General features: G+C 40.8%; 1 protein-coding gene across 2 annotated transcripts; it reads right to left on the minus strand.

Moving 5' to 3' along the window:
* On the minus strand, positions 1-25,926 carry dcx (doublecortin). Of its 2 annotated transcripts, XM_022762801.1 has the most exons (7): positions 25,796-25,926; positions 21,529-21,954; positions 18,389-18,729; positions 8,407-8,509; positions 4,879-4,968; positions 1,333-1,430; positions 1-1,219 (listed from the first exon to the last, which is right to left on the minus strand). In XM_022762801.1, exons 2-7 carry the CDS (start codon positions 21,890-21,892, stop codon positions 1,163-1,165), a joined length of 1,053 nt encoding a protein of 350 aa, XP_022618522.1. In that variant the 5' UTR covers positions 21,893-21,954; positions 25,796-25,926; the 3' UTR covers positions 1-1,162. The 2 variants fall into 2 exon arrangements, with proteins under 2 accessions (XP_022618522.1, XP_022618523.1); XM_022762802.1 differs by lacking the exons at positions 1-1,219; positions 1,333-1,430; positions 4,879-4,968 and adding an exon at positions 7,080-7,162.
* Positions 25,927-27,792: the final 1,866 nt, after the last annotated feature.

The raw sequence follows: 27,792 nt of genomic DNA on the forward strand, positions 1-27,792 counted from the left end.
TTGTTTTTCCTTTGGTTGTTTTATGCATTGTTAGGTCCTTTCAATCAGCTTTTTACATGCCCAAAATTTCATAACCATTCACCAATATCATGCACTGCAGTTTGTGAAAATCTAAAACACAGAGGGTATATATATACCATGTATAGCCTACTGTCTATGTAGAGGGTCAAAATGGAGGAAACACCAACATAAAGATTTCCCATGAGGGCTATGTGAGATGCTTTTTCTCCGCCTTGTCTCAGATTGGACAAGATGAACGCCAATTACAGCATAAACATATGGATTTATGGTAGTTTAAATAGTATCATTTTACACAATTACGGTTTTATAATTTCTCATGTAGGGAACATGAATTGTCATCGAGGAGGTGTGGGCTTCCGACCAACAATCCTCTTCAGTCAGGAGCTGCATCCCACACATCCTCACCCTCTGTGGTGGGACTTCATTTTGGTTGCTTCTTTTACTTTGACCATACCCTGTATTATGTTGAGCAAATGTTAGACAGATATTGTAGTGACGTTATGGAAGCACAGCAATGGACATTGGGCAGAGATGTTATGATGGATAGCTATACACAGTATTTACAGCGGGTTAGAAAGACGTTCTCTGGCTTAGCAAACTTCCTCTGACGAGGAACCATTACCTTTCACACCATTTACCGTAGGGCAGGAGGACAGAGGGACATGGAGGAACGTCACAAATACAAGTGATACAAAAGTTGAGTCAGTTCTGACTAACACCCCTAAAAATGGCCATTTGCTGCTTGGAATTGTGTGACTGAAACATTGAAGTCAGAGTGAATCCTTCAACAAAATGTCTAAGACAGCTGAGAGAAGAAGCTTTTACACCATGAAATCTGTGGGTCAGTGAACTGTGTACCCTTTTAAAAAACAGTGGCTAACCTCCACATAGAAACATGTCTGAACATCAGTGAGCTGATTGTTACAAAGTGGTTGAAACTGATTTAAAAAAAGAAAAGGTGTTTGTGTTATTCTCAAGCAGCAAATGGTGTCATAGCCCTGGTGGCTAAGGCCTTAAAAAGAGACAAAGAGTGGTTCTCCTAGACAACAGGTGGCACTGTGAGTGAAGGTGGAAAGCAGCAGAGGTATAAAAACTTCTGTGTTTCAGGCCAAAAAAGGGAGGCAGGCTGCAGGAGGAGAGTCTACATGGATTCGCCGAGAGAATCATCATCATCCAGAGATAAGGGCAGGTAGAGATCCTGGAGAAACAGCAGAGCAAAATCACAGTCAAGAGCAAAAAAAAAAAAGACTGATTTGGAGAAAAACAGGGCAACAAGATGAAAGGGCAGGAGAAGGAGAGATGTCCGGGTACCTTCTGCTTGTTGTTCAGGCCTGGACTGGTGGGGGTGGAGGTAGGGGAATGCTTGGAAATCGGGGTGGAGAGCTGGCTGCTGGAGCCCGTCCCATTGGCTGAGAGAGCCCCACAGAACAGAGAAGAGAGGGGAGAAGAAAAGAGGGAGTGATGGGGGGGAGGAGGAGGGAAAGAGGTAAGCAGAGTAGTGGATTAGAAAGTGTACGAGAGAAGCCTGGACCTCTTTCCTTGGCTGAGGAGAAAAGTCATTCCTGAACTGTGGCCTCATTTGGCGACAGTGTAGAGGGACGCTGTCTACAAGCTCTGTGTTTGTTAGATGACATTTTATTCACTCACTGTGCGTCCTGCCACGTTGCTAGGATTCCCTCTGTGTGGAACATTGTGTTTATATCTGAGAGCGGTGCGATGTGATGTAGCTGTGTGTTTTAAGTGCTTTAAAAAGAGTTTTTGTCTGCAAGAGATGAAAAGAATTTAAAAAGGACTATGAGCCAGATGGCCAGTGTAAATTTGAGCCAATGAGTGTTGAAAATGCGACGCGGATAAAGCTTTATTGTTAACCAACTTAATGCCACTGGCTTCATTTAACCACTCCACCAGATAAACAGACTTACAAATGTAGATTTAACAAGTGGTTTAAACACTTTAAAGGACAAACCCACCCCCCCACCCCCACCCCCCAAAAAAAACAGGAAAATTACACATCCTATTATCTTGGGATCTTAAAATCAGTACATCTAAACATGAGCAGCTCTCCCACATTTACTGAACAGAGCAGCTGTTTCATTCAGAGGCCAAACCTTTTCTATGTGCATCAGCAAAGTTGCCCACACTGTCTAGGTGGTCTTGTCTTTAGATTTCTACATTTGAGAGATTCATTCATCACCTCTGTAGAAAATTCACCCCAGCACAGTGATGTTGAATTGGAGATCACTGTGTTTCATCATGGGCTTTCATCCCAGGACCCTGCCGAACACACTTTCAATACATTCAACTCATTAAACCCGATGCACCCTCAGACAAGTTGTTTTTGTTTTGTTTTTTGTTTGGAGGTGCCAGACGCTGAAGAGAGAGCTGGTAAACAGTCTGACTGCTCCCTAAACCAGACGTATATTTGAGACTGACTGAGCACACAGGAGAACGAGAGCCTGCGGTTCAAGGCACATGCGCACCTATTGTTGACCCGCTGGCCAATAAAAAGCCAACAGCTCAACAATACCAGCTGTTGACCAATTAGAGGCAAGAGAAGCATTCAGAGACAGATGGCAATATACAGTACTTTATAGTTTTTCATGTTCCAGTAGAATTTTACAGTGAAGTGCCTTAGATAGGGAGAATATAAAAGTATACATATTATCTGGCAGCTCCCTGAACCTGCCAAAATATCTCTGTTTAAAGCAACCCCAATATTAACTAAAGGAATCATTTTTTTTTGTCATATTGTGCATGTCCTGTGTAGATATCCTTAAATTCATGCCAGGAAAGGTTTAAACTGAATATGAACAAGCACTAAATGGATGAATATATTTGGCTTTATACAGATGTTTAATTTATACGTTAATGCATAACCATGACAAAGAAGTTTCACAAATCTTAGAGGAGCCATGCCATCCCCCGAATCATCACTTTCATCTTCTACCTTCAGGGAGACGGCACAGAGTCTCCTGTGCAAAGAAAAATATCTATTAAAAAAATCATACATCAGTTAAACTGGTAATTAATGGACATGTCAGTATTGTTCTGAATCCTCCCCCCCTGCGGGCACTTCACTTCTTAAATTTGTCTAAAATTATTTTAAATTATTTAAAATTCCTTTTAGTAATTAATCCCTTTTTACAAAGTTACATCCAATTAGTGTGTTTAAATGTTTTTACTTATTGTTAATGTGATGTATGATATAATATCTGATGACTGTAATTTCATCTGATTATCATGCAAGCTGAAGATGGATTACTCCTTCCGCTTTGATTTTTTTTTTTTTTTTTTTTTTTTTTAAACTAAAGATCCAAAAAGATTGATTTCAGCCTCACACAGACCCATTTTTATTTTTATTCTTTAGTACTAATCCCAGTTAAAATGGACAAGTCACATACGTTTCCTTTGCAACGACCTCATTATCTCTCTGCTGACCTCTCAGGTCCTACAGAGGTGGTTAATGCTCAACACTTTACTGCCCGTCCAGCATGTTGGTCAACCATCTGCTGTCTTAAAGGCCAGGCATCCCCCCCATCACTGATCAATAAACTATTCAAGACCACTGAAGGACCGAAGGAACCTGCAGAGCTGGCCAGCACAATGTCCCCACCCCACCCCTTCTCATCACATAAAGTGGCGTGAAACATGAGGCAAGGACTACCTGCTGCTACCAGGCTGCCAGCTGTGAGAGCATCATCTCTCTGCGTTTACCTTACAGGGGATTTAACAGCTAAACTGTTCTGTTCTGCCACTGCTGGGGAGACACTGTCACTGTCCCTCATACTTAAATGGGTTTAAAAGAAAAAAAAAAAAAAAAAACATGCAGCAAAACCTCTACGTGGTTGTGCCATCATGGTACATAGCAATAACCAGCTTTTTTTTTTTCATGCCGGCACTGGATTAGATTTCATGGCACCAACTGTTCAGCCAAGTTACGGTGCAGCTACTATATAAACTCAGAAAGCATTGTAGCAGAGAGGTATAGCAGTGTTAAAAGCTGTTGTTAACATTAAAGATTCAAGCATGAGTAGGCACCAGTGTCTCCATTATGCTCTGTTGCCTACTGGATATTATTAAATGTTAAAATCCCTGATTGTGAAACAAACTGCTAAAGGCTATTTACACTGTCTTTATTTACTTTTCATGTTTTATTCATGGTTTAAAAAAAATAAAATAAAAAAGAATCTGCATTAGCAACATTACACTAAATCTCATCAGATTACCCTCAATACACAAAGGCTGGATTTTTACTGTCCCCATTCTCATGGAGGGTTTTTATGGGGTGCTGTAGTGAGATTAAGGAGTTGATGTCTTTTGGACCACCCAGTAAAAACAATGCGACTCCAGCTCTCTAAGCAAAAAGCCTGACAACACAGAGAGGAACCACAATTTTATGTCCCTCTATGCAAATTCCAAACAAAAATGGAGATTATAGTTGAATAAAAGGGAAAAAAAACTAATTTTCTCTCATTACCATCTCTGAAATTTGCTTATTGGGAAGATCATTGATTGGTATTTGTACACAAACACAATCGATCATGAAGGAGAAATCTATCATTATGCCAATTATTCTCTAGATCAGAGTAAGGTCAGAGGTCAAGGCCAGCTACAGACTAGCACCACTGGATTTGGTTGGGATTTAGTGTCTTCCACCACAACCCCAGGAGCTGATCACTACATCACCTTGCTGTCATATTTTATGTTGTATTTGAGTTCAGTTCCTGCATCAGCATTAGCCTAGTTCCATTTTCCAGCAGCACTTTGTTTTGATTCATAGAACAAGGTGGGGTCAGGTTCTGCTCTACTTTAAAAACAGGAAGAGTTACAGTGTAGGTGATGTAATAATGGGCTCACTCGATTCAGCAGGAGACTTGCTGCGCTTGATCGGACCAGGACTCTTTACTGAACCACGTGGAGTTTTGGGTCCCTTCATCACCCTGCACTCTGTGGAAAGAAAAAGCACAAAGAAAGTTAGAGATCATCACTTTTATCCCCCAAACCCAATGAGTGAGCAACATCTGCTCCTGTTCAGTAGTGCAGCTCTCTCCAAAACATGAGTTTAAAGTTAATCGCAATGTCTGAAAAGAAAACTAGTCAAAGCTCTACCTTTGGATAAACAGGCCAGTCAAATAAGATTTCCAACCGATGCTGTCCTGATAATGTAAAATACGTTAACATGTGGAAAGGTGTGTGCATACTTGGTGCAATAATAGAAATTTTGTTTTAACAAAATGAATGATGACACACTGATTTGTCATGATGACTGGTGGAAATAAAATGTAATACAAGAAGATGGTGAAACAACTAATGCATTGATCTCATCACAGCCTCAGTATTTTTCCAGTTCTGATAAACCAGGGAGGCTGGTCCTGAGCCGATGTGAAGTTCATTTTAATGTATTAAATGAACTGCTTTGATTCTTGCCTACGTTTTTAAAATTGTCATTTTATAAATCATTTTATTCATTTAATCAATTTTAACAAAAAATAAATAGCTTTAATGGTCTGATTACAACAGTATTATGTAGTTCCCTTGTTCCCTTTTGGGTTTTAGGAACAAGCAATGCATGAATACACACCCAGTTTTGTGTGACCCCACAGCACAAGTTGACAGAAAAAAAACAGCACAAATACAACATGAAATGACATGTAGGAACAGTTTTTTGCAGAATATCACCTCTTTTTTTTTGGTCTACATCACTTCACTTTAAAGTGTTAAATTTGCTGAGGCAAGACAATTAGCAGCTTTCACATGCATTTTAACAAATGTGTCCATACCACCAAGAAACAAAAAGTACTAAGAAGGGGGCATTAAATGTCTCGTCAGATTTATCATCTCATTATGTTTCCTTTGATCAGATAGTTCCTGATTTAAATTGAAATCTTGGAAATTTTAGATTTCTTGTATGGATGAGCATGACAACATTTAACATTTAAGGGTTTGGCTTCCTTTGTTAAATGGAAAAAATGGTTTTGTAGAAAAACATGTTTTTTTAATCCTTAAGTATCATCACAGTAACATATTGGTATTAGTACAGAAACTCAGGTACTGAAAATGGTTTCCAATAAACATAGTTTGATCTTGATATTCCTGGATCCACTAGTGATCTCTGTTGCTTTTAAATTCATGTACTGTACATGTATAGCAATGAGCACCTATATAAAATCATAGAAAAATGCATCCAGTATATTCTGGGTCATTGTATTAATCAGGGTAGACAGACTCCAGACACTGCTACTCCTCCCTTCTGCATCTTCCTCTCTGTTTGTACTGTCAGGCTCCCTCTTTCCTCCCCCTCCCTCCTCTTTTCCACTTTTGATGCTAATTATACTATCTGTCCTCCCTCCGTCTCCTGGGATCGCACCACGTCTGTCTCCTCTCTCTTAACCTTCACACACTACTGGATACAGGCGTACATTCATGTGCTATTGTTTGCAAGGTGTGCCACCACGCCTTTGACAGTACTTCAGACTGGCAGCTTGTCTAGTCTACTCAGTGGTCTCAAAAAAGCCCCTCGAGCCTATCTACACAGATTCTCTCTCAGCTTCAACTAACTCCGTCTCCGCGCAAACAGAGTTGCAGGTACACATGTCTGCACGTCCATCTGTATAGTCTTGTATTTAACATGAGGAGTGTGAAAAATAACCACAGGGGATTTCAAGCTATTTTGGTAATTCTGCCAAACCAAGCTTAAAAGCAGCACCAGTGGAAAAAAGAAAAAGAAAAGAGAAAAACATATGCAAAGTTTACCTCCGGTAACACAGAACATTTTATTACATGATCACTGATTTTTTTCATATACAGAATCTGGACTGTTATCATTCATCATATTATCTGAATTGCTTTCCAAAGCATCAGGATTTGACCAGACATCCTCCACAGTGACGAGTGTTATGGATACACAAGTAATGTAATGTGATGTATTACAGACAGGGCTTTCTCCGCCTCTGCTCCACTGAGGCCAACTCACTCAGTGATGTCTGGATGCTCGAGACTCTCAGCCATTTTATTTAGCATTGCCCCGAGGTTATTATAGACTAAATGAAACAATTTAGCTTTGGTTCCATGGGGGAGGTATGCTGAGAGGAAAAGGACCCAGATCATTATAAGTGACCTGGCATCGCCATCCTACCGCGATCTGACAAGGAAAAGAGGGGAAGAGAAGGGATGAGGGGAACATGATGACAAATCAGGCCTGTACTGTATCAGTGCTGTGTTGAGATTAAAAGACATTTATACGATACTGAATGTATCGAGGTGGGACATTAGGTGGAAGTGGGTTGTTAAAAATAGGGTTTTCAGGTCTGTGGAGAGCAGAGAGACTCAGCGAGAGGATTGGTTTCGCATTTTCTCTCCTTGACTTCTCGGCAGTATCAGCACCAACAGATCACTGGCCTAAACCTGTCACCGGACAGATTAATGGCTCTTCTTCTCTACCTTTTCCTCTCCCTGCTGCCTGCCGCTGATAACAGACTCTCCCTCTTTGTTGGCTTCCCTTTCACAAACATAATTTTTCTCCTTACTATGAACAAGCACACAGTATTACGCATGTGAAAATAACATCTTTTACAGAAAAAGTCCATTTGGATACCTTTAAAGAGACCCTAATGGGACACTGGTATATTAAATGACACCGCAGGGACTTTGGTGTATCTGGGCATTTTCATTGTGTATATATATATAAACACACACAATACATGATACATTTTATGTGCTAAAGTGCAATGCTGGAAACCAGGAGCAGTATGCAAGAAACAGGTTTATTTTTCCCTATATTAAATATCAAACTATCACATCCATCTCACATTATTATGCTTATCAAAGAGATGAGATGGGATTTCAGAGTAAGAAAGTCTCTGTAATCATAATACAGAGTCAAAAATATTTGGAAAACTAACCCTCTGTGACTGCACAAATTTAAATCTCATGACACATAAAACTATTACACTAATATATAAATTGAATTCGCAGTACAGCGCATTTTGCACTGCCAGTGATTTAAAAACTCAAAGCATGAGCCAAAACAACAATAACGTCAACTTCAAACAAAGACAAGACATATATGGACAAAACTGCATCAGATTACTATTCAATAAAATGGTTAACTTTTTGACATAATATACATCTTAATATGCTTCTTCAAATTAAAATGAAAACATAAATGTAATTTGCTGCCATGTGTTTCATTAATGTTTTCGCTGCTTGATTGATAATTATAAAGCTCACCCACTATGTTTACCATGGTTTTACAAGTACATTGCACGAAGACGTGCAGTTCACAACTACAAAATAATAAGTTTAATGTACAGTGAATATACTTTTACTCGCCTTTGCTTGCTGTATTACATGATGTAAAATACAGACTGAAGCTGTATCTCTCACCGTTCTCATCCAGAGAGAAGTCATCCTGGGCATAGCGGAATTTCTCTGGTCCACACGCAATGAAGACATCGTCATCACCAAAGAAATCTTGAAGGCAGGTAACCTGTGAAGCCAGAAGACAGAATTCCTGAGACCCTTGATAATCTGGCATCAACTGGTATCATAACAAGACGGCGAGTCTACACCATAGCAGTGCTTTGAGCTAACATCAGCATGTGAATATGCTCACAATGACAATGCTAACATGCTGATGCTATAAGTAACTAAGCAAGTTTAACACCTTCACCACTTTAGTTTTGTGCGTTAGCATATTAAGATAAGCAGTACACACAGAGTACGACTGAGGCTGGTGGGAAAGTCATTACAAATGAATGTTTTGACCTGATGATGGTACTAGATGAATATTAAGGGATCAAAGTTCATCCGGAGGAGAACATGGAGAATTTCATGGCAACACCAACACCATGGATGTTGTGGGACTAGGGAAGAAATCAGAGGATCACCAAAGCCATTGGTGGTCCCCTGATGAGGGCCAATTACAATCCTGCAAATAGTCATTGACTCTGAACCGATGCGATTGACTGACCGTCAGGCCGACACTGCTGTCCCTATAGCCACGTCGCTAACAGGGCTAACAATGTCAGTATTAAATGCTAACCAGTGACTCTCCACTTCTCACTGAGAGAGTTACAGAAACCAAGAGAGTGCAATTGCTAAGAAGGAATTATCTGTTCATATCCATCTGATTATATTCCTGTTATTATTCATAGTTTAATGAAGTGCATTGGAAATGCTGATTCAGGACAAATTAAAAAATATTACCCGTACAGACATTTACAGCATGAAGCACAGGCAATAGCTGCAAAGAGGAAGCACTCACCATGATGTACTCACAGAAATGAAAGTGTTAAATGCGGATTACGTTTAATTTTTTTTCTTTTTCTTTTTTTTTTAAAGAAAAGAGGATGAACTCTGTAAACAAACTGAGTAACTGTAAGGATTTAGTCAGCTTCAGGTGGTAGGGTTAGGCCTCTGTCTTTTACTTGTCATGTTAACATGTTTAGCTACAGTAGGTGCATGTAACCAAACACAAACACATAAAAAAGCCCAAACAGAGAGGATAATGTTACACCTTTGCTGTAATGTTTAAATGATTCAACTTCTTTCCCTTAGGACATTTCACTCTATAGCAGCTGTTGACACAATATGGCCTACTTAGTGGACAGATGTCTTTGGGCCACACCTTCTCCTCTGCTCTCCATTATACAAGCCCCGTTACCAGCTCAGGCACGCCTATTAAAGCCATTCAAGCTAAAAGCTGTGTTTCCCCTTGGCTGTGGTTTTTTTTTTTTTTTTTTTTTCCTTCCTGGTGCAGATGAGATTTGTTACAAAGCATCTCAGTCTCATTTTCAGTTTGCCTTTCAACACCTGTTAAAACCTCTAATTTCTCCCTTGAATTAATGGATCAAGACATGTGAGTGAAATGAACTACAGATGACTGGCTCCATCTTTTCTAAGCAGGCCTAATTGTTGGGCTTTTTTATTTATTTTTTTTATTTTCTAAAAACACAGACTCTCACAGACTGAAAGTTTCTCTGAGGGGCCCCGAAAGATTATCCTCTGTTGGGACGTTCGCCAGGATAGTCAAGATGCATCATGGTTTCCTTTGTGATACACATCCAAACTATGAGCTGCAGATAATTTGGGACCACCCCACCCCTGCAGCTGCCATGTTGGTTCTCTGTCCAGCTAGACAAGCTAAAAGTGTGCGGTGGTGACTCGGTGGCGTGGCATCCAACAGCTGTACCCTCTCTGTGTCCCACAAGATTCCCTGGATACAGGCCTGGCAGATCCCAGCTGAGATACAGAGATGGTGTTTTGACTCCAGGGATCAAAATCTAATTGGTTTTTCAGCCAGGGCTGATTTACAAGCTGCACTTTTGGGTTTTCTTCTGTGTTCATTATCAAGAGATTAGATACATGTTACTTTCATTAGGTTAAACTGTTGTGAGGCAACAAGGGCACCTGACAGTTAATCATAAGATGGAAGCATTAGGAAGGGCTCCTTTTCCCCCCAAGGCCAGCAAGAGGAGGAAATGGGCTAGAATGGGATGAGAGGGTAGAGACGAGTCCCTCTTTTAATAGCTTTAAGAATAGAGCTGATTAAAGGGATAAAATGTTTATCCAACAGACTGCTACCTTAATCTCTCTTAACAGAATCGCCATTAGAAATGAAGATTCGGTTCTCTCTGTTGGTTTCTGATTGCTGAACAGGCAGCACCATTTTATCTCCTAACAGTCAATGTGTGTACGCATTGACCTAAGAGGGGATTCAATATAACTACCCCAAAACAAAGAGGTTGCACATTAAAAATTATCATAAAATACAGATTTGAAAAAACTTGGTATATTATTTGCTTTCAAACCCCATCATTTTTTTTCTCTCTCACATCTGGGACCGAAACCGAAGGAAAACTCCAACTCTGACCTGTACTGTAAGTTTAGGTGTCTCTGGCTCAGCAGATTTGACAGCAAGAAATTACTTTTTTCTTACTTAGCATTGCTCCTGAACCAAGATATTATTACAATGCAATATCTCAGAAACTTTTATAGGCATGATGACATGGTAAAAAAAAAAAAACCTGGGTTCATTCCCATTTACAAGAAAGCCTCCATCCTTCTCATGAGTCCTTAGCAAAAACACTGAATCCTATTTAGAAGTCCTCTTTATCCAGCTCCCTACAGGGATCGCTTGAGATCCACATTATCTGTACAGTCCTCTTTGCATTATCAAGCCCACAAATATACTATAATATAGGAATATACTATAATGTAAAAAAGTTCATATACAGTGGGTTTCAAATGTCCTGCAAACAATCCAACAATCACCCAAACCTGGGCTGCATGTGGACAACCTTCTGATTAACATTAAAATCATCATCAGGTATTATTTTTCCTTCCATGTCGGATGCCTCTCATGGATAAATGGTTACTGTAACCTCCAGTGAATTTTGACATCTGTCAACAGTTGACAGAAATACTGTGGAAAACCGCTTTGCTTTGCATCCAATCAGACCGCAAGGAAAATGTCAGAGTCTCTTTGAAACATGGCTGCAGTGAAGAAAGGGCAGACCAGCTTGGGAACATTTGGATATAGGTTAAGAAGCATCCTCTCTCAATTTGAAAAGGTCAGTCAGCCACATCAACCACAGCCACCTGGCAACAGTATCTAGGAGAACGACAATACGAGATGACAGGATGGCATTCGACTTCAAGACTACCAGAAGCCCTGGTATATTGCATATTTACATACTGCACATGCAATGCACGTGCATTAGAGTCAGTGTGTATATATTTATTTATGTCTTTATGGAAGAAGGCGAAAGGGCTTTTCTGAAAAAACTGGCTCCTTCCAGACTCCAGGTGCCCCCCCACCCCACCCCACCCCCCCACCCTCTGTCCCAACAAGCCCATCCCTAATCTCTGCCTCACCAGCTGTCAGGACCACATGACCCCCCAAAAACCACCAACACCACCAGCAGCTACGCAGGGATCCACCAACTACAGTAACTAAATTATTTAGAGTTCCTCTGGACCGACTGACCACTCTTGGACAAGCCGCAGGCGTTTCATTAGGTGATGGTGGTCACGTGGTAAATATAGAAATTGAGGTGTAATTCTGCTCCTCTACTTGAGACGGAAGTGGATCATAAGTTAGTGCAGTTTCTATAGTTTGTCTCTGTGCTGCCTAATCAAATATTTTTTCTTCTTTTCATATCACAAATAAGATAGCAGAGAGTTAATATGTCACTGTAAATGAGAAAACCCTTAGGTCATTCGAACCAGAGCCACAGTTTGAAAAATGACATTATAATTATAAATCATTATAATCTGGTGCTGAGCGACATCTCAAAAATTTCTGTCTAATATATACAAGGATATATATTTTTGTGTAAGCAAGGTGCAACTAAAATGTTTTTTTTTTTGCTGCTTTTGTTTGAAGCAACACCTTCAAACAAAGCTCATGTGTCTTTTGTGTTGTCTTCACTTCAGCTCATCCTTTCAGCATCATGAGTGACTGATGAGTCCTAAGGTCCATTATCTCCCCGACTCCACACTGACATGTTAATTGATCTCTGTGCAGAAGTAAAGCTATTCAGTGTTGCATTACGCCGTTTAGACTCCCTGTCCTGACCTGGGTGGCTCATCTCATCTGTGTTTATCTGACGGACAGTAAAAGGTTTACCACCAGTGTAAATGAGTCAGCAAATGGCCAGCCAGTAAATTTAAATATAGCTAAAAAATAATAATCTGCTCTGCCCTGAAAAACACCCATAGAGGAGTGATCTCAGATCAGTTTATGAGAGAGTTTCGTTTTACCTCCACACAAATCAGCTGGAAATGCTACTGTACTGTACTACTGTTTAAAACAAAATAGGTAGGTTTTAGTGGTGGTGCACACTGCAGCATTTTTTTGTGACTGTGCTTTCTGTATGTTAGCAGAGGATATGACGATAGCTGTAAGGCTGAGTGCGGTGCATTCAACTAAAGCTCGAGTGAAGGTAGCACAGCAAAAAAAAAAAAGAAAAGAAAAAAGACAAAAAAGATATCTCACAGTGAGCAAATTAGTTTTCATTAAACATCATATTGTGTCTCTGAGCTATGTGAGAGGAAAGTGATGTATAAAAAAAGATGAAGGCTGAAAAAGAGCCAGTAAGACCTTGCTTTGCAACCCATGGGGAAACTCCCACACGATTTCCTTCACTGTAGGCACAGAGACCTGATCAATATCAGCGCCTCTGCACCGAGTGGAATATTCCTCCAAAACGCACACACAGTGTCTCCATTTTGTCCGATCAGTGTTTCACAGACAGTACAATGTATTTTTTTTTTAAAAAAACGGAGAAAGAATAATTGCTGAAGAAAAATCAAATGCAGTGAATCAAAATATAAAGGAAGCCCATATTTGGGCATCAGAAATCACTTCACAGAGCTGTGCCCCATGATTTTTATAGCCATTTGCCTTTTTGACCTCACTGTGACCTTGGTGCACCAGCACAGTGTCTGTGTGCTACTGTAGGTGCTCCGGATACATTTGGAGCACAGATGAGACAGTTAGGCAGAGATATCTGCACAGTCATGGGGACCAGCTGGTGCCTGATGTTGTTTTAACCCCACCCCTCCCCAACCCCGAGGAAGCAGGCTTTCCATTTGGCTGACTGATGTGGCCTTAGCATTATTAAATTGCGCTTCCTCCTCTTCCCCCCCTGGGGTCATGCTCACTTGTTGATGTGGTGCTCCTGCAGGAACGAAGCGGCTGTGTGAGGGGATTCAGGCACAGAGGATGCAGACAGGCTTCCATGCTTCATCACTGGGACCACACCCCTCTATCAGCCCGATCGTCTACCTCTGTTGAACACTGCGCGTGAACGCATGTGGGCGTGCATGTGCGAATGAAATGTGGCTGTGGTGAGCCGTGTTGACGGGTGAGGAACAGAGAGCAGGCAGGTAAGACCCAACGTAAAGAGCACACTCAGCGTATTACAGCCATTGTCACAAACTGAATCCATCACAGCGGAGCTTATTGCCATGACAACTGCTTCTGCAGCATGGCAAAGAACAGGCAGACTGCAAGAGCACTGATAACCAGGCTTTTCTTCCCCATTAGCGGATATATTTTAGTCGTTAAGAAGCCCTGAACCCATGCCTGCATCCATCTCCTGTTCAGTGAATAATTTCTTACCACGAGCTATTAACTTTTAAAGTGAATTGGAATCTTTTGTTCTCTGACAATAACAGTGTGACCTTGTGCCTGAAGCATGCCTGAAGCATCCGTTTCTTTCTTCTTGTTGACAAATTTTTTAATTTTAAAAAAAGACTGAACTGAAAACCTTAATTCTAAACCAGGTCAGAATAATGGGAGCCCCCTGCAATCCCGAGGACATGTCAAGATAATTCATAAGGACAAATGGTACAGCAACACAATGTGCCATAGATATATTTCACAAATGATATTTGGATTTGGCCTCCATTAGACAAAAACCTTCCCAAAGAGAAATTCAGATGAACAAGTAGTGGATCTTAAATGCAAATCAGAACTATTCTTCTATGCAGACACCTCTATCAAAGAGGAATGAATACAAAATGGCTGCCGGCAATTAAATAAACGCTCTCTGATTTTTAATGTAGCCTTTAAAAGCAGTGAGGGCAAATCAAAAACTGTACTTTTTTTGTTAGGCACGGGGAATAATTACTCCCCATCAGCGAAAATAATATGATCCTAATTTGCTCTAAGAATGGAAAATGACTCCTGAATCCACTGGCCCCACCCTTCGTGGTTGAAGTGAAAAGCACCAGCATTTGAGGGGAAAATGGGAGTGATTTTGTTCACAACAGTGACAAAGAGAGAGAGAGAGGAGGGCAGCCTGTCTTTAGAGTCTACACGGCACTAAGCAAAAGAGGAGAATCAAGCATGAAAAGTGGCCATTTTAAAAATGCTAGAAAACACAACCTGAACCACCTTTTAGTCAATCACAAATGAATCTTTCAGACCTATTCACACCCCCACACGCTACAGTATAGTCCATCATGGTTCTGATTCACACCCAATGATGGAAAGTATACAGGTAAAAAGAAAAAAAAAAACAAACAAAAAAAAAAAGACGTGTTTTTTAAAACCAAAAGGCTTGCATTGATAGTAAACTCTCACACCCACTACAGGATGTGGTATCTGACAGACCAGTCCACACCAGCTGGGCTCTCTTTGTGCCTGGGATGTGGTCTCCTAGCAACCAGTCCCAGCAGCTATCGCAATGGAATGGGAAGAGGAGGATCAGCGCAGAGTCAGGGAGGGGCGGGCACTGCATCAATATTGCTTCTACCATATCACCTCGACCACAGAGCAGCTGCAGTGTGCCTCTGCACACAAAGACACTGCAATAATGTGTGCAGCATTTCTGTGCATTGCAATAAAACTGGGAGTCCCAAGCATGAGTCGGAGATCAATGGACACTAATTATGATATAATTAATCTATATCTATAGTGATGACAACAGGATCAATATGCTCTGATTGGGATAGCTACCATATGGCGGCTATTAAATTCATTTTGTGGAAAGACATCATCATTAAAAATGCATAGCGTGGCAAGAGATTCTTGATGATCAAACCCAACCACAGCCCAACCACAAAGATAAATACACAAAAATATAACAACAACTGCAATATCCCGTAAGGTGAAGACGATCTCCAAACATCTTAGCAAGTGTTTCTGTAGGAAAAAAGCAGCGCGAGACCTGGGGCTGCCAGACTGCACCCCTGGGAGAGCGCATTAAAATCAAATTCCCCCATCTATCATTTCAGCGCACCGCCCCTCCTCCAAAACACATGTGAGTTGGGCCTTATTAATACAGGAGAAAAAAGAAGTACAACACCTAAAGGAGCTCAGCAGGGCTCGATCCTCAGTCCATCTGTAATGAATAATACAGGAAAAAAGGTCCCCACATGAGGATTAGTGAACATTTAACCGTATCAAAGAAAAGGACTGAGGAACAGATGTCCACATGCATATCCACACATGCTTTCACACTGGCTCCTCGTCCACGCTGCGGTTCACAATAATCTTGAAAGCGCATGTATTTGACCTACGCTGCAAATTACAGCTGTGAGTTTTTGACTGATCTTTTTAGATCTATCTGCAAGACACATCTTCATCGTGGTTGCTGAATGGTTTTTTTTTTAGTCAAAAGGTCACTTCCTACTGCACAGAACACTGCACCCATATCCAAACTTGTTTGTTGGACCACACCACCCATTCGTTTTATTTATAACTTTACAAATTAGCGCGCACACACACACACACACACACACACACACACACACACACACACACACATCACGATACAAAGGAGAACTAGACCGGTCATCTCACAGACCTTTCCACAACCTTCCAGGTGGTGACCCTGCATGGTGGCTGTGGTTGTTCCTCAAGATTGCTCCACTAAAGCGCAAACATGAATAAAACATCATGTCCTTTTAGCTGAGCCCATGTGTTGAGCAAACAATGGTCTTCCCCTGGGAGTGACTTTTAGCCAGAGTTAAAGCATGTTGTGTGCCTCATACAGATTGTTTGATTAGCTTTCACCATTCTTGTGCTTTTTTCCCCCACTGACGGTCGTTTCCCGATTCCATTCAACATATTACTTCTATATATTCTGCTTGTCTGCATTGGAGGTACTACCCTGTACCAGAAATGAATACACTTTATTATAAATCAGTAGTGTGGAATTGAGGCACAGCTTTTTTGTGCGACTGTTGCCAAGACAACCATCTAACACATTCTTTCCAATCCGCTCTTGATTGTGTTAAAAGCAAAACATGTGAGCGCATTTTCCGGCCTTTTCAGTGAAAGGCGAGTGGCTCCAGATTCGCTGAAGCTTTGCACCTCAAAACTGGACTTATGTCAGAGTCAAAGAGAAAGTTATGAAATTATGTAGGCAATAAAAATATAGGCTATTCTGCTGATTGAACTTGGCAGGTAAGCAAATTAGGGTAGCAATAACTAACCAACTAGGGTAGACTCAGTTAGCCATTAAAGAAAACACAGATTAGGATGCGTGTTTCAATATTTCTTGTAAAATAAAGAATGTTGGATGTGCAGCTTAAATGTTGACAATTGGCAGTGTGATAACAAGGTCAATATGCAATTTTTGTATATGAAATCAATGATTTTTTTTTAATTCGGGAGACACCATATTACCTTTACTCTCACACAACAGAGGTTTGATGTCATTTACTGCCCACAGCCAGCCACTGGAAACATTTCTCTGCAGGGTCTCCTCATGGGGATTCCTGTGCCCTGATTTCTGTTTGACCTACAATAGCCAAAGGATCCCATAACTGAACACCAGACAGCAGTCAAGGTCGCTCAGGACACTTTATTCTGTGGCTTCTGTTACATGGAACCAGACATGTCTGTATTTTGAACATCAACAATTACAGCATCATCTCACATAGGGAGCTGATGCTGAGAATCCAGACGTGCCAGGCTGACTGTCTGATGATAGGAAGCTGATCCTTCTTTCAAAAATGTTTTACCCTCAACCTTGGAGGGGCTCAGAAAACTGCAAGTTCGCAGAGTAAATTAAGTTTCGTTGACAATGGTTCCGATGTGTATGTTAACAAAGGTTTTCTAAACCCCTACTCTCAGTGTTTTACTAAACTACCAGCAGGCCCCATCCCAAATACAGCAACAAAAGGGGACAAAACGATCAAACCCAACAATACAGGGCTTGGCCCTTTGTGCACGACCATAGAGGGTGGAAGACAGAACTTCCCAGGACTTTTGAGCTTTTCAATCACAGATGCACTCAGAAATGTCAGTGGCCTAAATACTAACCACATAACAAAAGGTGGGCAGGATACAAATGACCTGAACCACAAGACAGGAGAGTATGTTGTGTCAGACTGAAAGTCAGAATAAAGACTGTAGACAATGAAGGTCATTGTGCACACAGGTTGTTCTCATGGATGTTTCATGGTTCTCATGGACCTGCTGTGTCATTGTTGACGGAGGGTAGGACACGACAATAACGTTCTGTCCAGTAGCAGCTGCTTTAGTTTCTTTTTTTTGCATTTCTATGCAAATAATTTGGTTTCCTGATTTCCTTTAATCCTAATGATACCTGCCTGGGTGTAGCTTATGAATGACAAATTGTCCTCAATCCACACCACAAATTTTCCTATCGTGTAGCTTTGCTTGAATAATGTACTATATCACCTTTATTCCAGTTCTTCTAGAACAGAGGCCCCTATAATGCATTCAGCAGAAAACCATCAACAGCTTGGTACATTTGAATTTTAGATGGTTAGAGTTTTTCATATGCATATTGTGACCCAGTTAACTAAGGTCTGCGGCTATGATCGAATGTCTTTTACCTGGGGGCGTGATGTGTTCAGGCCTTTGGCTGAAAGCCAGACATACCTGCTTGCCGTCAAGTGTGTAGATCCTCTTGACCACGCCACTTTCAAGTTTAATGGCCTCTGTGATGTCAGTGAGGACCTGCTCGAAGGAGTGCGCCGTTTTCTTGTTGAGCAGGACGCGCACAGCTTTGCGTGGCTTCACACCACTGCGCATCACGGTCACAAGTTTGGGTCGAACAAAGTCCTTGGTCTCTCTGGGCTCGTTCGCGGCCTTGGCAGCTAAGGACTGCATGTTCTTCTGGCTTGCTGAGGCCTTTACATTCACGGACCAGTTGGGGTTGACATTCTTTGTGTAGTCGACCTTCTTGTAGAAGTTCTCTGATGCACAAACGTAGCTTTCCCCTGTGACGGTAAAAAAAAAGAAATTGGGTTAGTAACACATTCAGCTATTCAACTTCGACACCTGAGAGTCCCAGAGGTCTCCACTCGGAAACATCTGAACCTGGAGGAAGTCAAACTGTGAGATGTCAAGACCAGTGGGAGGAATTACCTCTAGTACTCCCCCTCTCAGATTTCATCTCAAATCGATCCAATATCACAGCTAAAAACCATTTTACTTTGTTGAAGAATACAGTACATACTGTAGATGCTGTCAGTATTGTTTGCCGACATTGCTCAGAATGAAAATGGTTCATGGTTACGCGATGCTTTGAGTAAGCAGATTCTGGAAAGACATGTTGCGCTCAAGGTTTTTTCATATGTTTTTGATCCTTTGAGCATCACAAACTAAATTCCATTCATCCCCATTGTATTAGGGTGGAGGCACAAATCTCAAAACTTAAACTACAGTACCTGGTTGGATAGATACCACTGGGAGAAATGGGAATGTTTATTCTACAAAATCTGTTGAGTATTGAAAAAATGTCAGACTAAAATACTGTGTGTATACAATGAGTGCATTTCATTAAATGAATCTATGATGAACAAATGACACCTGAAATATACAGTGTGATCATGAATTATTATGTATAGTAGCTCGCACTTGCATGTCTTTGTCTGGTGTTGAAGGAAAAAGAAGAAGCTAAAATTTCAAGGATCTCCCATGAGACCACAGCACAGATCAGTCCAACAATACCTGTGTTTTACAGCACACACTGACAGTAATAACAATACATTAGAAACACATCTTCACACTTTCAAGATTCATTCTGGTTTCAGTTTAAAACATGTATCCCTTGGCTCGGTTAGACTGACATTACAACAACCGCCTCCATCCTCCCAGATAAAGCCTGACGGACTTCCTCGCTGGACATTAAAAGGAGGATTCCAGTCATGCGAAGACTAAACATTCTTTTATGAAAAAACAAATACTCCCCAGCCTCACCACAAATGTACTTTTCCTAAAGTGGCCCATCCTTTTCCTAACTCTAAATAATCTTCAGTTTTTATTGTCATTTATCGACTTCCAGTTTTTACAGCGGATTGTGCTGTAGCTCAGACAGGGAGAGGAGCTAAAGTAAAGACAAAAGGCAGCAGGGAGAAGGAGATAGAGAGAAAGAGAAAGAGAGTTTTTGGCATAAGGGGAATCCAGAAGGCAACAATTAGGCCAAATGTGGAGAAATTACGGCAAAGACAAAGGCACAAAACAGGATTACACTGTGCAGAAGAGATTGAGCAATTAATTATAGCCCACAAGAGGAAGCACAATGAAATGCCCCCCACCAACCACAGTGCTTACTGTGCAGCCCCTTCTCTCCTGCACACGCACACGCACACGCACACACACTCCTATCTCTCCTAAGCAGCTCAAGTAGCAGAGATGATCACCTCGTTTTGGACAAATTAAGATGCAGTTCATCTTCCAGCTTTACCCCAAACTGACTCTGCCCATCACTTCTTTAGAGTCAGTCTCATAAATATAATGTTTCCCAGCAAGTCGATCAGGACTCACAGTTGGGTTGATTAATAAGGTCTTGAAATTACTCCTGAGAAACATCTGATTGTTCAACATGATTAAGGATTTACCATGGTCAAACCATATTCAACAAACGTTGTTGTCCTCAAAAAAACAACTTCAGCATCAATGTTATGCACTTCTGTGCAAAGGTTTCACTCGTATGGTTTTCTCTAAGCAGACCAACGCAAGGATCACCCTGTTGGGTGCCAAGAAAAGACTTCATTCAATTGCCAGAAAGGTTTTCAAATCATCTTGGCAACTTGCACAACAAGAATCTGCAAACACAAAAATCTGTACTTGTTCTGATCAACCCTCCGATGCCAAATATAGACTATAACAGACACTAACAGCCATGATGGCAGCTGCTCATGAAGCTTGCAATACTGATCAGCTTCCCAAGCAGTGATAGCATAAAATATGTCATGATGTAAAATACCTTGACCGCTGAATCAGAAATCTTTTTTTTTTTTTTCCCCTCATAAATATTTTCTTATTTCCATCCATTGTCACCACAGATGCTGACGGAGACATTTGACAGTAGAAACTTCTTTAAAAACGCCCTCCTAGATTGTGACTGGAGGTTTCTTTTAAGAATTAGATCCTAATGCCGTCTATTACTGAACTATTCATCCCATGCTGAGCCGCAAAGAACTGTCTTTACAGCTCAGTATGAAGCATGCTGAGTCTAAGCTAAACATCCTAAAACTGAGACCTCTGAGCCTCATTAATACCAAAGCAGAGGAGCTGCCTTTAGGTTTGTCAGCAGAAATCTTTAAAAACTGAACCGTGAAATACAATTTAATAAAAGTAACATCGGATAGAACTCGCCAAGAAATGTTTCATGCATGTGGGTGTTTAAAACCAATCTGTTTTTTTTTTCTCCAATAGAACTTTCAATACATTTCATCACTTTTGTCTACGATGCATTAAAGAAACAGGATCATTTTCAAAATGCCAATAGTTGATAAAAGTGGACCATGTCACTCAACTGCCCCAAAGTAACCCCTCAGATTAGAAGTTGCTACATCATATGAGAGATTACAGGAGTGTAGACTAAACAGATAAGACCTCTAATCTCAGTAAACTGGAAATGTTATGTTTCTTAATCTTCTCAGCACACAAACTGACTTCCAAAACTGATGATCCAAATGATCCAGCATCCCATGAAAGAGATGCATTAAAAACAGACGTAATAAGAGTTTGGTGGGTGCTGCCAAAAAAAAAACAAAAAAAAAAATGCTTACCTTCCTCTAGCTCATCCATGGATCCGATCTTACGAGCGCCGTCAATAGTGAAGATGAAGCGGACACCCTGTGGCAAGTTGATGTGGTCAGACAGCGAGCGCGTGAGGTCAGCCAGCAGGGAGTCAAAGGTGCGAAATCGGTCGTTGGCCACAGCGTACACGATGCCCTTGAAGTAGCGGTCTCCGTTGCGGTAGAAGCGCACCTTTTTGGCTTTCTTCTCACTGGTGAGGGCCTGGAGAGTGCGCGTGCGGTAGAAGCTGCAGTGGGCGCTGTGGGTAGGGCTGGGGAGTCCATTCATGCGCCCACCCCGCGGGGTACGGGATGCCTTGTCTCGCTCGTCAAAATGTCCAAAGTCTAGCTCCATGATGACTGAAAGTTGTGATGGTTGTGACAAATGTGCGGTGGTGGTGACCAGCTCCGAAGAGTCTAGGAAAAGAGGGGAAAAAATGTATAGAATGTATCATCTAGTAAAATACTGAAATAATATAACTATAATACATCATTGTGATTTAATCTGTTGGCTCTTGTGCGCTTTTTCCTGTCCCTGATGACTTTAATTACTCACCACTATTATTATTAATCACTATGATGTTTCGTACAAACACAGTCATTATTTTCATTCCATTTCAAAAGCAGCAACTTCTATGATTTGGACTTGAAATCCATGTATATAAATCTGCCATGATGTTAGTGGTTTCATCAGCATACAGGTGGACAATGAATGAAACAATCATTTTTGTTACTGGAGGAGCAACTGGGTCTTAAAGTCAATGAATAGCGGACCCGCCCACTGTGGTGGTAAAGGTACATGGACAGAAAAAACTGACATGAATTAAAGGTGGGGATTATTTACAGTTATGGATGAAAGATGAAAGAGTCTCATATGTGGGAACTACATGAGGAACTTCTACTTTCTGCCAGGAGGTGAACGTTAATTAACTGGTTATTTCATTAGCAAAGATTTGATGACAAAGAAAATATTATTAAAAAAAAATTGTATGGCCATACTTTGTTAAACTGTTAAATAAGGTGGATTTATCGTTAGACAGGACACATCCATAAATGGCTTGGACCCACACTGCTGTGGAGCAAAATATACAATTCATGAATAAAAGTAGGATTAAAATCCAATGTCTCATTGGCTTTGGCTAAACTGCTGTGTGAGGCACGTAGCACATATGATATGCCTCAGTCACTTCTCCCATCTCCCGCCTACATACACCTGTGAACAGTTGTCTCACTTGCCCAGATGAATCACAAACTAACACATGGCCACTAATAAAGTTAAAATGATCCTTTGATAGAGCATCTGGTAACCTGCTGATTGTTGGTTTAATTATCCAAAATCAATTAAGCCCCAAAATCATAAAGAAGCCATGATCATCTTAAAAAGATCTCAGTGATTATGTACAAAATGATAAAGGGGATCTTTTTAAATGTATATGGATAATGTACCGATATGCATCTTTCACAAAGCAACACATCCATCCCTTACATGAGTAGGGGATGGATGATATAATCATATAATCAGAAAATTTTTATTTTAATATCAATTTGTTATATTGTATATTTACAAGTAAATTATAGAAGCAGATGGTTTAAGTTACACTTTGTTGTCTCATTGAGTGAAATTATGGGTTTTTAAGAACACAATCCTGAGTGTGGATATCAAAATCTATATCAACATTTGATGCAATACTAAGCTCTGTGTACAACATTACCTGTCAAAACATTGTGAATGTTATTACAGTGAAGAGTGTTGGAGTTATGGCTTTAGTACATGTACACTGTTCAGTAGAAATAATGGATTCTCAGAGTAGTGTTTAATATTTAAGTGGAGACAGTGTTACAGTGAGGGAGTTTACAGTGTTATCAGCGCATTTCTACTGAAATTTGTGTTTAACATTATGACTGAATTTAATTTTATCTTTCATCACTTAAGAGAAAAGGTTAACCCTGGTGGGGTTTTTTTTCCAGAATAGTGGCTTGAGATTTATGCAGATGATGCACCTGCTCAGCCATTAAACAATAAACCACTTATGCTATGAGATGGACTGGCATAAGGCTGGAGCAGCTTTCCCATCTAAATACCGGTCTTTTCCTGTTACCCTCCCACCTGATGACTACAACTCAGTCCTCAAAAACCACAAAAAACCATTGAACCAAACTGTTACACACCCATGAAAAAACACCCACACATACCCACATAAAAGAGGGAGTTATCTGTGCCCAGTTTAAAGCCCTGCTCCATTGACACAATCTCCTTATTCATGCAGTGTTCTTTAAAACAAGAGTGATCTCTACAAATTCACAAGCTGAATAAAGATGTCAGAATAACGCAAAGATGTCATGCATGTCAGTTGCTTCTCTTATATTAGCCTACAGGACTTGACTACATTGACTGGAAGGTCACAGCTCTTTGAACTCAATTCACCCTTAAGTGGCTTATTAACAACACACACTGTGTGTCTCTTACGATGCTTAAAAGACTTGTTTTAGACAAAATGAGTTTCATGTTTCAGGTCAGAAACGGTTTAGTCATCTTCTGTCACTGACAACGAATCTTTCAATTTTCTACCAAACTGTCAGTCAGTTATTATCATTTATCAACTTTGAGTGGAACTGTATCATGATGATGTCAACATACAAAATTGTGTTATTCTGAAACTGAGTTATGTCTGAAGGGTTTTGTCTGATGGATGCATGGGATTTGTTCAGTGTAAACTTGAATCTCTTCAGGTTTTGATCTGTTGCTCAGTCGAAACACGACATTTGAAGACGTCACCTTGCTCTCTGGAAAATTATAAGTAGCATATTTAATTTTTTTTCTCCGGCATTTTATTGACTTGTGAACTGATTGGGAAAATAATCATCAGATTAATCAGTAAGGAAAATAATTGTTGATTTGAACATCACACTGATATTACATTGTGATGTTGATTTCCAACATACCACTCAGTCCTACTTCCAATGAACATATGAAAAAGTCAATCAGTGCTTCTTTCACCATTTTGTTTCATGCATGCAAGCCAGTGAATGAAATATTGTCTATCAAGCCCATTTGCTAAATGAATTTCCTTCATCCTTCTTCATGGTTAAAAATCTTATATGTTACTTATGCATATACGGTACTATACAGATGACCACATTGACAAACACAAGCCATTTAAACAGAAGAAGCATGCTGCCGCCACCCATCCATGTGGTGGGGCCCTTCAATCCTCAGCTAACCCCTGGTTCTGCTGCTGCTGCTGCTGCTGCTGCTGCTGCTGCCATGACAGCCACACCGGCAGGGGTGGGACTCCTGCAGAAAGGGTGCTCCTCAGCTGACAAAGGCCAGGTTTCAAGCCCATCTGCTGCACTAATGGGCAGAGCTAACTGTGACCCTTCCCCAGTGGAGCATCAACTAGGACAGTCCATTGTCTCAAACAGGGTGCCTGCCTTCAGAGTGACATCACCATCACTGCTGCTGCTCCTGCTGCTGCTGCTTGTTGGAGGAGCAGCCGGCTTATTCTCCAGCATGAGTCCATAAAGTAATATCTTCTTAATGAAGATTTTTCTCATAGCCAGAACAACATCACAGATTTACAGTATTAAGATATATGACATGACACACCTTACATCATGATTATCTCTCTTTATGGTTGATTGATACACTGCTGAAAGAAAATCACTACCACAGCAGCATGCATGCATTCTCCCAAGCATTAGGCAGCACTGCAGTAACATTGTGTGGTATCACTGATATTATGGCTGGTTCTGTGTTCCTGACTGAGCCACCCACACAACACCCCGATGACTACACACTCCTGACAAACCAGCACCACATTATGACTCTCCAGTCTTCTTCATCAGAGCTGATCCACGTACAATATCTCTCTTATCTATCACACCACGACACGCAGAGCTAGTTAATCTTAGTTCAATCACAGTCACAAAGAGGAAAAAAAAAAAAGTTTCATGATACTACACTTCTCATTTATGGTGGATGAGTGAGGCCACATGGCAGAGCAGCGGCATAAAATGCAAGTTTTTCCTCAAGAAAAAAAAAAAAGGAGGGGGTGGAGGGGGAACTGGGGTGTGCGCACACCTTCTCACAATCCACCTGCTCAAACGCGCATCTGAAAACCTAAAAATCCTTCCCTCCACACAGAAAATACCCGCAATGTAACCTCTACTTGCCCACTCCGAGTCAAAACCATTACTATTTCATGATTTCCTGTGATCAGTAAAGTCTGTGTGTAATCCCAGCCGGTAGCGGACTCACCTGCGTCGCTGCTTGCGGAGTGAAGGGAGTGTGTGTGTGTGGGGAGTGGATGTGAGTGTGTGAGTCGATGCTGCAGGATAGAAGCACGCCGTCTCTCCCCTTCGCCTTTGTCTGTCTGCTTCAGTCTGAGAGCCGAGCCGCTGCCTGCCTCACTGGAGGAGCCACTGGGTCCTAAAGCCAAACGAGCGGCGGACCCGCCCACAGTGGAAACAGTGGAGGTACCGGTCAGTGTGGGCTGGGGTGGAGCCGGCCTCAGTCTCACCATAGGTACATGAATGATAAACGCTTGCATGAATTAAATGAGGATATTATTTACAAGTATGGATGAGAGATGAAAGATCCCTCTTTGAGATCTCATGATACAGTGGTAACTGCATGAGGCACTTCTACTTTCTGTCAGGAAGTGAAAGTACATCTCATTCCCTGGAATTCTCCAGGAATTCCTGATTTCAGGTCCTGATTTTATTTTCTCATCACCCTACAAGATTGTGGCTTCCTGTGTGTGTCCATGCAGTCAACTGAGTCAAAATCATCACGAGTGTGTCCCTTTGAGACAAACCACAGTTTGATGCTTTCGGTCTGTTGGAGCTCTTTGTTGGTAGTAGATTGAAGCTTGAATACCTCTGTGCTAGTGTTTGCCTTCCCTTTCTGCTTCACTTAACCGAGTGTTTCATTGTCAGGTACCCACATACATGTATACTCAGTCCACTTTCTTACTGTTGCATTTGGCAGAACATCACACTGCAGTCTGAAAATATTGCCTGTTGCAAGTTGTTGCACTCGGTCTAGTAATTTCCCATTTGCAGCCCTCAGGGGAACAAATGTCTGTGGTTGGTTTTGCATGAACTTATAAGGCAGTTTCAGTAGTAGATGCACCAAAGTGATGTCACCATATGAATAAGACTGTCATTTTAAAGGTCTTTGCAGGCAGGGACTGTCACACTGAGGAAACCAAAATACCTTAGTATAAAGCCAACATCAGTCACTGTTTCACAGTGATGTCATATTAAATTACAAGACAGGGATGTAAACTTTTCTCAACCTTGTGACTCTGTAGCCGATTTGAATAAAAAGGCTGTGTGCTAGTTATTGTAGTGTGGTATCAATTTCACTGAAAGCTCTGTCATGGCTGCTGCGGGCTCCATAGTCAGTGTCAAACATCGGGGAAAGGTGAGATGTAGGACTTCAGAGGTGTCACATGATACTCCCAACGGGCTAAAATGTGCCAAGGAAAACACAAACGTAACATCAGGCCAAGCATCACCAAACAAATGAACAAATTCCTTGAACAGAAATTACCTCTGGGCCTCAAAACTGGGCCACAGTACAGATGTATAAGGTTGAATAAAGTTCATCTTTAAAACTCTATAATACTTGAACAGGACTGGCTTAAGGGCAAATACAAGATGACAGTATGTGTTTTTTTTAAGAATTAGATCCATTTCACTTCACTGAACATGCACATGAACTAGAAATGTTTTTTTTGATATACTCTGCGATATAAAAAATAATTTTACAAGCCTACTCTGATATGAAATACTTATTTGCTCCTCAGAATCTCGAAATTCAAAATGACAGTTTCAGAGGACACAGATTTTCATGCCACTAAAGTTGAATTCTTTATTCCCTCTTCTGCTGATATTGGCTCTCAGATCCTGGGATATTTTCTTCATAAATCCCATCATATTTTGGATTCAGAATTAGAACCAAGCATCGCAAACATCCGTAACGCTCAGTGCATCTTGTGGATTGAAAATCAGTGTCAGAATCTGTTTAACACAAATCAAATCAGATCTTGCAGATTGAGAATTAGATTTAAAACCAAGTTTAGCAAGTTAGCATATTAAATCTGACATGACGAACTGGTCATAATATATATAACAAAAAAAAATTAAAAAGTAGGATAAAAATGAATTTAGAGTTAAGAAAAGAGATGATTTATACTTTCATTAATTAATTGCTCTACTTTGACACTGAAGACATCACTTAGCAGCTTT

Source organism: Seriola dumerili, unplaced genomic scaffold, assembly GCF_002260705.1.
Source record: "Seriola dumerili isolate Sdu_G_001 unplaced genomic scaffold, Sdu_1.0 BDQW01000449.1, whole genome shotgun sequence".
In the NCBI taxonomy this organism is placed as follows: Eukaryota; Metazoa; Chordata; class Actinopteri; order Carangiformes; family Carangidae; genus Seriola; species Seriola dumerili.

What these genes read in the sequence shown, in the direction of transcription:
- dcx (XM_022762801.1), bottom strand. Translation starts at nt 21,892, where the DNA reads ATGGAGCTAGACTTTGGACATTTTGACGAGCGAGACAAGGCATCCCGT. An exon ending in CTTCTCTCTGGATGAGAACG is followed by an intron (nt 4,969 to 8,406) that starts GTGAGAGATACA and finishes TTCTTTCCACAG; the next exon opens with AGTGCAGGGTGATGAAGGGA. An exon ending in GCCTGAACAACAAGCAGAAG is followed by an intron (nt 1,220 to 1,332) that starts GTACCCGGACAT and finishes CTGTTTCTCCAG; the next exon opens with GATCTCTACCTGCCCTTATC.